Here is a 12,758-nt window from a genome sequence, read left to right as displayed (position 1 = left end):
CAAAGTAATAATCTTCAAGAGGAAGACTAAACTCAGTTCAATCTTTCTCTTGAAGATGATAACTTGGTGATCGAAACACGTGTCGAGGTGTTAAAATAACGGTAAAATGTTGATATAAAATTCCAGTAATATTCGTTTGATAGTATATTCGAAGGTTTCCTTTTATGTTTTTACAAACGACCGGAAATGTGACATCACGTTGAAGTAACTAGTCTTTCATTAGCTTCAAATCAGCAGAAGCTGGATTGGAGTAGGGTAAAAATGGAGAGGGATATCACTCGTCAAGGTTTTTGTTGAATGGTTTTTTATAATTTGAAAAATGTCTGAGTAGACAGGAATGTACAAAACTGCCCCATATACATCTTATTGATACGGTACCATCTGAAAAAACTGTTTACAATTCGCTGATTGATTGAGATTATAAAAGTCATCTATGCCATAAGCATAATGATTGAAGAATAATGTAACATGACATAATGTGACATGAAAGATTCCCTTCGCATGTCACAGGCAATGAATTCGATTTTGCATCAGCTCAAAAAAAAAAGGTTCGTGTGGATTAGTGTTACGTTGTTACTAGTTACGAAAATTGGATATGAATGAACCGAAAACCAATAAGGAACAATAGACTGCTATGTATTTCCTATGTATTTTTCCTAATAACTTTCTAATAACTTCGCGAATGCGGTGAAATGTTTTGATGTAGGTACATTTGAAAAAGCAAATTGGAGCAGAATTTTCTCCAATCATATGTCTTATTTGAACTATCACATCCCTTTGACAACTTTCATCAATTTCAGGCTTCATTTTTTTCATACAAGTACTATTATACTATTATACTTTTATACAAATACAAGTATTATTATATGGTATTATTGAATTCAGTAAAGCCAGTTTAGGAGACAATTGACAGAGGACAGCTAACTGATATACAATTATTAGCTACGTGTAAACACCTCTGGCCAAATGGCGTGCTAACTGACCTACCAGTTGTCCTGAAATTCAACTGTCTCCAGGAGTAGGCAGAGGACAATTGACTGGGCGCAGTGACATCCCCTAACACTCTATCACGGCAGTTATCTTGACAATTGGCGCCGTGTGAATGTCGTAGGGCAGTAGATATCTCGTTTTGGACCAGTTTGCCTTTGTAAGTGGAGTCTCAATTCACCACGAGACACAACAGACGATGAGGACTCCGCCATTTTTCGTCACCAACTGCCGTAACAATAGTTTCACCGTGTGAACAAGTTCTCATTGAATTCTGGCCTCAGACATTAACGCAACTGTCCCCGACAATTGTCTCCTCAACTGGCATCGTGTAAATGCGGCTTAAAGATCGACCAATTCATCTTTCCCTCTTAGATGAATGAAAAACAAGTGATAGAGTCACTGTGCAACAGAGATAAATAACCGGAAAGATTGCATAATGCTATATAAACTATATACTTTCATCTAAAATGAGTTGATCTTTAAAAGGTCTTATGAATCAAATTGAAATATAAAAGTGACAATCGTAACATTGTCATTACAAATTACCCCAAAGCCACTGTTACTTACCTAAAGTCAATCCTATTTGTTGGCCACGTCGTTGAATTTCGTTGCTAAGAAATTTAATGTAATCATAAAATGCCTGTAGGTAACGAAAGCGTTTGTAAAACGAGTTACGTGGCTCCATCAAATGTTCTAGAAAGAGAATTATACTGGTTTTAGTGAAATTCTTATTAACATTTGAGACATTTTGAAAAATCAATTCTATCATGGCATGAGCAGTAACGATATTCATGGAGCCCATTAAATTCAGTGTCTTCAATTCATTCGTAATTTGTTCTGAATAAACTTCCAACTTAGATGAGTAGGCATATTCGCTCAGTTTAATCTCTTGTTTCACTAATGCTGGTAGAAAATGTAGATTATTCTTTAAAATATTCGTGTGAACTGTCAGATCCTTTCTGACGCATACCATGAGGTGAATGTATGGTATGAGAACAGTTGCCATTGAATATTCTTGTTGAGTCAGATTGGAAAAAAGAAAATTTCTATTCATTTCTGCGCGACATGGAACCTGCGACACATTACTATTTGAAGATATGTTTCCAATGACCACTTCTGGTACGTTTGTTCCTTCCTCACTAGTTTGGGATAATAAAACAGTTTCCCCACAAGGCACAGAAGGCTGCATCACTTGGGCTCGATTCAATCTGTAATACAATGATAGATTAGCTTTCACATCACAAGAAAAATAAAGTTTTATTGAAGTTATTAACAAAATATAAAATGAAGGTGATTCCGCCATGAAATTTTCTTCTACTTCATTTAAGAGAGGTAATGTTATGGATCAATTGAACCAATTCAACAATTCATGCCTTGAAATATAATAAAACATGTAATTTCATACATATAAATGTATATTATGTTTGAAAGAAAATTTTCGATCAAGTTGAAAATGGTACATAAGGCATTCGGAAACATTTCGAATTTTCTCTCTCTCTTTTTTATTAGTTTCTGTTCCCAAAAATCTGCTGAAGCACAATACGGTAGAGCTTGTGCTACCACCCATGCGAGTTGTTTTTCGGGCACATCGAAATAGAGTTCAGATATCTCACCATCTAACTGTGTGCCAATGACCAAACAGTGCTGTCTGTATTTGCTCACGAATACTTTGTTTTGGGTTCTGGTTTCAATAAGTTGCCTTATAGTGAATCTTGTTCAGCGGCCTATGTCGGAGTTTAACTTTGGACCGTTGTAATATTCGTTCACATCTGATATTCATATAAGGAGTCTTCTATCGATCCCACTAGCCCTTTTACTAGCCCACTTTTTATGAATGTCGTGATATATGTCATCAAAATGACTTCTTTGAGTTCTCTTTTATTTGTAATTTGTCATTATCAAAGAGGGCAGACATCAATGAGTTAATCTTCAGGCATGTCGAGATAGCAGTGGCTGAGATTTCCAGAAAATCTCAGTTTTCCATACGAATATCTCACCACTGCATGAATTTCGATCCGATCCATTTCCATTTCTTCGAAGGGAGATTGGGAATTTTCCCCTTTTCTAAAGATACTTTAACCAGAAGTATTCGACTGAGTTAGCCAGCTTGCTTCTACTGACGTGGTGGTTTACACCACGATTTGCCGACAACCGACGAACGTTATCCCAATACAAGCTCTGAGTTCAGGAGTAGCCTTGTGCGTTGCTAGAGAATAGTGGCAATAATTGACGTTCTATGATGTGAAAGACATTAGGAGCATGCCGCCTTTTTCGCCGAAAATCTTTGATGAATCTTATCTTCGGCGGCAGTGCTATGTAACTCCTTTCAACCTGCTGACGAATTGGCAGATCTATCTCCATTCACCACGCATCATGCCACCAGTGAAGACAATCGATACACCCTCCGCGCTCCACAAAATTAGGTCCCTGAAGCTACAACAGATGCGAAGTTTAATGATGTTCTGACAAATCAACACCGCGATGTACAACGCCATTCAGTCGTTTTTCGAATCGGAAGATCGAAATACCGAACTTGTGCTTCGAAAGATTGAATGATGAGTGCACTAGATAGAAACTTAGATCAATTCAGAGAGACAACACGCCACTTGTATCAATGTGTGATGCACTTCTACGGCGAATAGCTGCCAAACTACAACGTATCCATTACACTTCGAGTTAAGGGGTGCTTTTGACCACCAAGCAGCACTGTCTGGAATGCTAGTTTCTGCTACAAATATGTTTGCCGTTTCGTCTCATTGTACTTCTTTTGTGGAGTGGACATATTTGTTTTATATACTCACCGTAATGACCCGAGAAACGACGCATCTCCATAGGAGTTTGCACCGTTTCACACTCATACTTCCCCCGTCAACAAGAAAGCGGTGGATTCTTAATGTCTACATGGCGGAATTGTACTAGATAAAGCCTGTAAAGTCATCAGGAAATCCCTTCTCTTCATGATCTGCGACCATAAAAGAGCAAGAATTGAAGAATTTCTCTTCAAAGCAGCTGTCTGAGCGGCTGTTGACCTTGATTTTGTGTTCGCACTGATCGAGGTGATCACAACTATGTTACCGAGTTGGAACCCCTTCAGAAAAAGTCACAGAGATCACTTTACTCCTGAAGCTACACAAGCAGGAGCCAATGCATGGGGTATTCTTCAACAACATTGTTGATGGTTAACTAAAGCACCTTACCTTTGCTCAGGTCAAGTGAGCTGAAGTCGGGAACTGAAGGGGCCTGTCAGAATGGTGTCTGTAACACCAGAGCCTGGTGAGTGAGTTTAGTATTTATTGATCATCTCTTTCCAAGGGGCATATCCGTTTGTAACAAATGACGCGTAACGTTACCGCCAATACGTTACCCGTAAGGCGCGTATCCATTTGTGATAAATGTCTCGTTACATAACCGCATGAACAGAAACATTACAGATTTTTAGTTAGGCATGGCAAATTGAAACAAATATATATATATATACAGGGTCCTGCAACAGTGGCGCGGTGTTCCATATCTCTATATAGGAAGCAGATAGGAATCTAATTTTCTATAATATTACCTTATTGCTCGAGCTCGACAAAATAAAAATATTGGCGGTCACACAGGGTGTTCGATTTTTTCTGGGCGGATCCCAACTGTGTCTTTTTAAATGGCAACCTATATTTTTTATCGCTTTTTCGGTTTCTTCATAGAAAATAAAATAAACTTTATGTATATCTGCACTTCGAAAATATTGACGGTTTTCGAGATATCTAGCATGACAGGTTTTTTTTTCCAATATTCGTCACTCAGAATATTTGAAATTATAAAGTGGTGCCAAGTCCAGTTGAAATTTTTTTTGGTCGAATATTCTACATTGGTAACTCTCTCAAACGATATATCTGAAATCGACCTGTGATATACAGGGTATGAAAAACCGCTTGCCAAATATTGTAAATGAAAATTTGCAAAATCTTCCTTATATTAAATGGAACACCCTGTATATTATTGATCCATAAGAAGCGCCAACGAAACCTCTACAAATTTCATTAAGTTTTCCCTATGGCTAAGTTCAATAGTTTTTCTTAAATGAGCATTTCTTTCGAAAAATGGTCATTTTTTCAAAGCGAAATCCATTTGACGACTGATAAGAATATACAAAAAATACCCTTTCCTTAAAATATCGCCCATTCCTAAAATTACCTGTTGCTAGATAAACAAGTTGCGAATTACACCACAAAATGGACGTTCTTGAATAGTTACAATAATTTCAAAAATCTCGGAATTTGTGCCATATTCTTTCGGTCTAAAACAACCTTTCAGCGAATGAAATATTTATTGGAAATCAAGTAGTCTGGCAAATGACAGAACAAAATATTTGGCTGCAAATGAATATTGAAATTTTTAGTCAATCGTGAAGTTGAACTGTCGGTATAATTTCATCAGAATGCTGTTATCAAAAAGTGATTTGATTGATATGATTTTCATATTAGATGAATCAGACAGGAATTGTTTATTGGCAAGTAGAATTTATTCTCAACGGTATCCAGATAGAAGGCATCCAGATGAAAGATCTTTCCGAAAGGTCTTGGGACGATTCGTTGAAACTGGATCTATTCATTATTCCAAACATGAGCGCATCAAGCCAGCTACTAATGGAGATAATGAATTGCAAGTTCTTCTTGCTGTTGAAGAAGATCCTAGTAGGAGTCAACGACAAATTGGGGAAATAGTGGATATAAGTGAGAGATCAGTGCAACGAGTATTGAAGAAACATCGCTTGCATCCATACCACGTTCAGTTACATCAAGAACTACTGTATGCTGATTTCGAGAAAAGAGTGAGATTTTGCAATTGGGCCATGAACAAAATTCGTCGAAACGAATATTTTTTCAATAATATTTTATGGTCGGATGAATCGACATTCCATAAAAATGGATTTGTAAATCGACATAATTACCATTATTATGCGACAGAAAATCCTCACTTATTGAGACAGGTGGATTATCAACATAGGTGGTCGATAAATGTCTGGGGAGGCATCATTGGAGAATATGTAATTGGTCCATACTTTTTTGAGGGACATATGAATGGTGCAATGTATCTCAATTTCTTACGAAATGATTTACCAGGTTTGTTAGATGATATTCCTCTTGACCTCCGCAATAGAATGTGGTTACAACATGATGGTGCACCTGCTCACTATTCGGCAGAAGTGAGAGATCATCTAAATGAAGTATTTCCCAATAAATGGATAGGACGGAATGGGCCTGTACGGTGGCCCGCTAGATCACCAGATTTGACGAAACTAGATTTTTTTTATGGGGATACATAAAAAATATGGTTTACGTTGAGCCACCAACTTCTCCCGAAAATATGCGACTTAGAATAACGAATGCTTTTCGCAGCATTACACCAGCTGTCTTGCGCAGGGTCTTTCAAACATAGACTTCAGCTCTGCATTCAAGAAAATGGAAGACATGTTGAACATATTTTATAAAAGTTTCATTATCAACCTTAATTAAACTCTCCCTTTTGTAGTTTTGTAATTTGCCAGTTGACAAATTTGAATATCTAGAACTCAAGCTCTGAATGAATATAATAACATGAAAAAAATAGTTATTTATAATGTTTCTTTCTTTTAACTTGTTTGGTTTGATATTGCACGATTTATGAGTGAAATTCTGCATCCAATGAAAAAATAATTTTCCATTTAGCAAAAAGTGATAGGTACATACATTTATTTCGTTAAAAAATATTTGTTTGGACACCTTCTAATGTACAAAATTGAAACAAGATATCTTCCGTATATTTTTATCAGTCGTCAAATGGATTTCGCTTTGAAAAAATGACCATTTTTCGAAAGAAATGCTCATTTAAGAAAAACTATTGAACTTAACCATAGGGAATACCTTATGAAATTTGTAGAGGTTTCGTTGGCGCTTCTTATGAATCAATAATATACAGGGTGTTCCATTTAATATAAGGAAGATTTTGCAAATTTTTATTTACAATATTTGGCAAGCGGTTTTTCATACCCTGTATATCACAGGTCGATTTCAGATATATCGTTTGAGAGAGTTACCAATGTAGAATATTCGACCAAAAAAAAATTTCAACTGGACTTGGCACCACTTTATAATTTCAAATATTCTGAGTGACGAATATTGGAAAAAAAAAACCTGTCAGGCTAGATATCTCGAAAACCGTCAATATTTTCGAAGTGCAGATATACATAAAGTTTATTTTATTTTCTATGAAGAAACCGAAAAAGCGATAAAAAATATAGGTTGCCATTTAAAAAGACACAGTTGGGATCCGCCCAGAAAAAATCGAACACCCTGTGTGACCGCCAATATTTTTATTTTGTCGAGCTCGAGCAATAAGGTAATATTATAGAAAATTAGATTCCTATCTGCTTCCTATATAGAGATATGGAACACCGCGCCACTGTTGCAGTATATATATATATATATATATATATATATATATATATATATATATATATATATATATATATATATATCAACTTTAATGAATACGCAGGTTAAGGAATATTTTTAAAGTAATTTCCCAGATCATTTGCAGAACCGCAAGTATTTACAATAATATATTTTGATTCTTGAATACCTATCGAGTTTATAATTCAGAACGATGGGTAAGTGAATAACTTTTGGGTTGAGCTAATTTTTCCAGGGACTCTTCCTATATCAGAACAAAAAGAAGTCGTTTATAATCAAACGAATCAATTCATATCATTATGAATATTGACAAATCTATAGAAATGAACTTTAAACGTTCAAGCCAGTCTCGAGTATACTTACACAGTACGTTGAATGAACTGGCGCCTATCAGAAAACAACTACTTCCCTGGCTAATACCACGAAGGGCGTTGGATTATATCCGACAGGCGTCAGTGCAGGAATCTCACAAAAAAATTCTGCATATGTAATTACTATACAACTGAAAGAGTCGACCTTCAATTTTGGAACGGGCACAGTTGAAGACCGGTTTCGGGCTCATTAGCCACTCATCAGTGCAAGATAGTTGTCATCATCGACCTAAAGTCAATGATATTCCATAATTGAAAATCGGAATTCTTTCAGAGTATTTCATTCCTCTTCCTAAGTTGGAGCGAACAACAAAATGTCACTCCATCTAGTGGACGAGGTACTAACCAACTGCATATCCGAAATTTGCCCGATTCCTCTGAATGAGGAAGAAAAACATTCTTATTAGTCAGTGGGCTATGCTTGAAGACTGACAGTAAACAAATCTAAAGAAATGAACATTAAACGTTCAAGCCAATTTTTTCTGATAGGCGTTAGTCCACTCAACCTACTGTGGGATATGTAGGTATATTCGAGGCTGGCTTGAACGTTTAAAGTTACCTGTTAGATAGTGTATTTCAATTATATGGCGTTTATTGTTCATCACAAAATTTTCAGCAAATTAAGATACTTTTTTTAATATATACTTTTTTGATATAGATTCAGTTTGTTTTTCACACTAAGTAATTTGGACGAATCGTTCAAAAGTTATCATGATAAGAATAACTTGACGCAACACAGTAAGCCATTACGGGTCGCGTCCACTGTAGGACAACATGGGACGATGCGCCGAGGTAGATGGGCGGTCTTAGTAATAAAGCGCCATCGCACAGAACGTGAGCCGAACGTGGGCAGACGCGTGAGGGCAGACGGTTGTGTTAGATTTGCGAATTTCTTTATAGGTAACGTAATTCGATTCTCGAAGCTATTCATTACTCAGTACAGCATATTTTTTCAGTTACTGTATTTTTAAAGTGAAATTATAAACTACTACTGTTGCCCACTCTCATATTAACGTATACAGCCGAAACTACTGAACCTAGAATCTTGAAATATGCAGGTAGGCTCTTTGTACAGCGTAAATAAGAGTCAAGAGAGAAATCAGGAATTTTAACCCCCATGGAAAAAAATAGTCAGTTTTGAAGTTGGAAACCTGAAGTTTCGAGTTGATAAAATAATATCGTAACTATTCGTTCAAAGGGGTCGGTCACGAAACTTGATGTGATGAACCAAATTCTATGCGGGCGAATCCGCGGGCAACAACTAGTCTTTTATAATATTCAAAACCACCTACGATTTCCTAAAAGTTTCCCTATCAAGTCAAAACAAATTTTCGAAAAGTATACATACCTATTTCCCTGTGGAATTCTTTGTAGGTAATGTGGAAAAACGAATCTTGTAAGTTTTGCAATATTATCGCAGTGATCTGAGTTTTGTCCTATTGTTTGTGGTGTTGAGTGAAGAGGCGTTTCGTCCAATGAAGTATTATTCAGTTGGCTCTTTGTTCTCGGTGTTACTTTTCTGACTGAATTTTGGTCCAAAGTTTTTGGATGTAGAAACTCTACTTCATTGGATTCAACAGGGGTTGGTGAAGCTATATGGAGATTATCTGTGGCAGGTTGTTCTTTTTCCATAAGGAGCCTCTCGGCTATTCCACCATTTTCCACTTGTGTGGATAATGTTGATGTAGTTTCTATATTTTCGGATATCGGATCAATTGAAGTTGTGATTTCATCGTATTCCATTGGAGAAACAGTTTGTTCATTTGATCCATTTGTTCCAACAATTGAAATGGGTTCAGCAGATTCATCATCAGTTTTGATTTCTTTCTGCACATTCACTCCTAGTACTGCTGGTGATATTGAGACAGACACTGTTTGAACTTCTGCCAAATCGTTCGAAGTCTCATCACTTCGATAGATTGTAATTTTTTCACCACTTGTGTCAACCTGGTGTAATAATTCCAATAAATCTTCTTTTGAGTCTATTTGTGTTATATTGGCATCAGAAGAATCTTTAGTTAAATCAATAACTGGTATATTTGGCTTAATTTCAATGACATCATCGAAAGAATCGTTATCAGTGCTTTTTTCTGTCACTTCACTTTCCATCACTTCAGAATTTATTGAACAATTTTTAATAACTATAATGTCTTTTTCAACTTCGGGACTATCCATAATAGATGCAATTTCGCTGCAATCATTGAGAACTATAAAACTGTGAATTCGGTGACATTCAGGAATGAATATACCATCAAGAGGACTGCAGTTTTCGCTAGGAAGGGACAATTCACATTTAATGGCAGTATTTACTAAGAATAAACTTTTCTGCGCTTTCGATGCACTTTTATCATCTTCAACTAACGAGTTCAGTTCATTTTTTATTCCATTCACTTCAAGTTGATCTTTTTCAGTTACTTTTGTCATAGGCGTATCTGAATTTGATTTTTCAAATGTGATATCTTGGGGTAACTGGAAAAGAGATTTTTTGCAGCTATCAGACTCCAAACAATTGGAAGTGTTTTCCTCTACACCTGAAGATTTGGTTGCTACTTCATCAGAGATGTCAACTTGGAGAGATGTTTCCTTTTCAGAAGATTCCTGTGGAAAATCAGATATAGTCGTTTCCGTTTCTGAATTGAATTCTGTCAGCGACTCTAACGAAGGCAACGCAGACGAGTTTTCATGAGGATTGATTTCAAAGCCTGATATTTTGTTTGAAGTTATTGGTCCAACAGAAGTTTTTATTTCAGACTCAGATATTCTGTTTGAATTTGAAACAGACTCAGAAACAATATCCATTTCAGTTATAGTTACTTCATCTGAAGTTTTTGTTGATTCTGAATACTTTTCTGTAATAGGTGTTTCGCATTCGAAGATCTTTGATAATGCACTCGATATTTCATCAAAATCTTTAGAATTTTCAATTTGCATCTTTTTTTTCTCAGGAATGTTAAACTTGGTATCATTTTCTATAACACCTTTTCGGTATGAGTTGTGTTTTTCGGTAACTGATTTATTCATAGAAATCTCATTCGAAATATTTTTCTGTTGTAATATTACTTGTAACTCACTGTTTTCTTTCGCTCCATTATTATTTCGTTTGACTCCATCAGAATTGAACAGTTGCAAAGAATGTCGCCTCTCTGTAATCAATTTTTTATTTGAAGTAACAGTTTCTGAATTACGTCTTTTATTATCAATTATCTTCATATGTTTTCTGTCACGGTTTTTAAAGTTTGCTGTATTGTCTTTGTTAACTACTTCTGAATTACTTGCAGCCGATGGTTTCATATCTTGAGTTTCTGATTCGATAACTTTCTTATACACTTTGGTAGACGGTTGTACTGATTCATGTCTGTGATTAGTTTTATGTCGGCTCAATTTGTGAACGTTATATTTTGAACCATTAGTCGATTTCAAGGTCTTCGAGATATTGGAAGTATGTTTATTTTTTCTATTTTCTTCTTCGGTTGCTGTTTTGCTTATTCCAATTTTATCCCCCATAGGCTCCTTAAGAAATTTTGTAGCACCACCATCTGTACGTCTCTTTTTTGAATCTGAATGTTCGTTTATAGCACTGAGCCTTTTTTTAGACTTGTTTTCAGAATCAATATTAGTTTTCACTGGCTTCACCTTCCTTTGGTTGTTTTCATCATCCTCATCAATTCCAAATAGAGATTCCATTTTTTTCATGTATGGTTCGTCGATCCCTGAGAACTTATTTGGCTTTTCTGTCAGTTTAGGGATGGTATAATTAGCCAACGCGGGATAATATAATGACGACATTTTCCCGTTAGAAGACTTTTTCTTTTCGATAATTTTCTTCTGTTCAGAACATTGTTTTTTGAATTTTGTTTTGGTATGTTCACTGCAGTTTTTCGATTGTTTTAAGCGGTCAACTGGCGAAGAGCTTTCTGTAGAGGATTTATTTCCATTTATTGTTGTTTTTGAGGGCTTATTATTTTCATTATGTATACCGGAATGAATAACGAGCTCGTTCTCGGTAGATAAAGCTCGATCATTCGTAACATCCTCTACCGTTTTTTTATCGGTGTTATCTTGTATTGCTTCAGTCAATTCACTTAACAATCGATCAGAATTTATATCCGGAAAATTATTTGATGGCATTTGAACCATATTATTTGAGTTGTCAATGTTCCTTCTTTTATCACGACATGAGCCATCTTCATCAATATTTTTCAGTGTCGGTAAAAATGATTTGGTTTTATCAATTTTGTCAATGTCTATCAAATCACTGTGATATACAGTTTCCTCATCAGATTCAATTTTTCTATCAGAGGAAAAAGTTTTTTCCAATGAATTCTCTCGTAGATGGAAGTTAGAAGTATTTGTTAAGGCAGATTTTTCTTCAGACATGTTTTCATCATCGACCTCAATTGATTTTTTTCGGTCAACTATGTTGACTGTTTCTGTAGAATTTGTAATTTTCTCATCACTGATAATGTTAATCATTTTATTCGTACTTTCACGAAACTGTTTGACTTGGTCCGTGTTATCTTCGAAGTTAACACATTTTGTAGTGCTTTTTAGATCCTCACTTACTTTTTTGGGTATTGTCTCATTTGGAACGTTTGCATTTGGTAAAGTGGATTTTTCTGAAAAGCCCGATACCCGACTATTGTCATTATCACAGCCCACCTTTTTATTATTGTCAATTTCATCAGTGAATTGCTTTTTATTATCATTCTTAGAGTGACAATCCCTACTATCACTTTCAGATTTCTGCGAAGAGCTTTGTTTGATTGATCGCAGAACTGAACTTCTGTGGTCCGATTGGTCCCATTTAGAATACCTTCTTCTGTGGTATCTGAAAGAAACGGAATTGATTACTTTTCAAAAATATCGATTTCTCTTGAATATGAATCGCAACCTATCTCTCACATATTTTAAAATAATATCCAATTCGAAAAATTGGTATATTAATAATGTATACATTGTA

The 12,758-nt window shown here is 35.6% G+C and overlaps 1 protein-coding gene across 9 annotated transcripts in view; it reads right to left on the bottom strand.

Moving 5' to 3' along the window:
* The window catches only part of LOC111504042 (uncharacterized), a 163,470-nt gene that overhangs the window by 20,286 nt on the left and 130,426 nt on the right, over nucleotides 1–12,758 (bottom strand). For all 9 annotated transcript variants that reach the window (XR_012466769.1, XM_074180048.1, XM_074180043.1 and 6 more), the window contains 2 exons: nucleotides 9,147–12,626; nucleotides 1,558–2,198 (listed from right to left, as the gene is read on the bottom strand). Coding sequence is in view for 8 of the 9 variants with exons in the window: in XM_074180048.1 (XP_074036149.1) it covers nucleotides 1,558–2,198; nucleotides 9,147–12,626 (4,121 nt within the window). In the remaining variant the exon portion in view is untranslated. The remainder of the gene's footprint in view (nucleotides 1–1,557; nucleotides 2,199–9,146; nucleotides 12,627–12,758) is intronic.

This window comes from Leptinotarsa decemlineata, unplaced genomic scaffold (genome assembly GCF_025532065.1).
Source record: "Leptinotarsa decemlineata unplaced genomic scaffold, Ldec_3_MD MMD2_tig00026282_RagTag_RagTag, whole genome shotgun sequence".
In the NCBI taxonomy this organism is placed as follows: Eukaryota; Metazoa; Arthropoda; class Insecta; order Coleoptera; family Chrysomelidae; genus Leptinotarsa; species Leptinotarsa decemlineata.
This window is presented reverse-complemented; position numbering and strand designations above follow the sequence as displayed.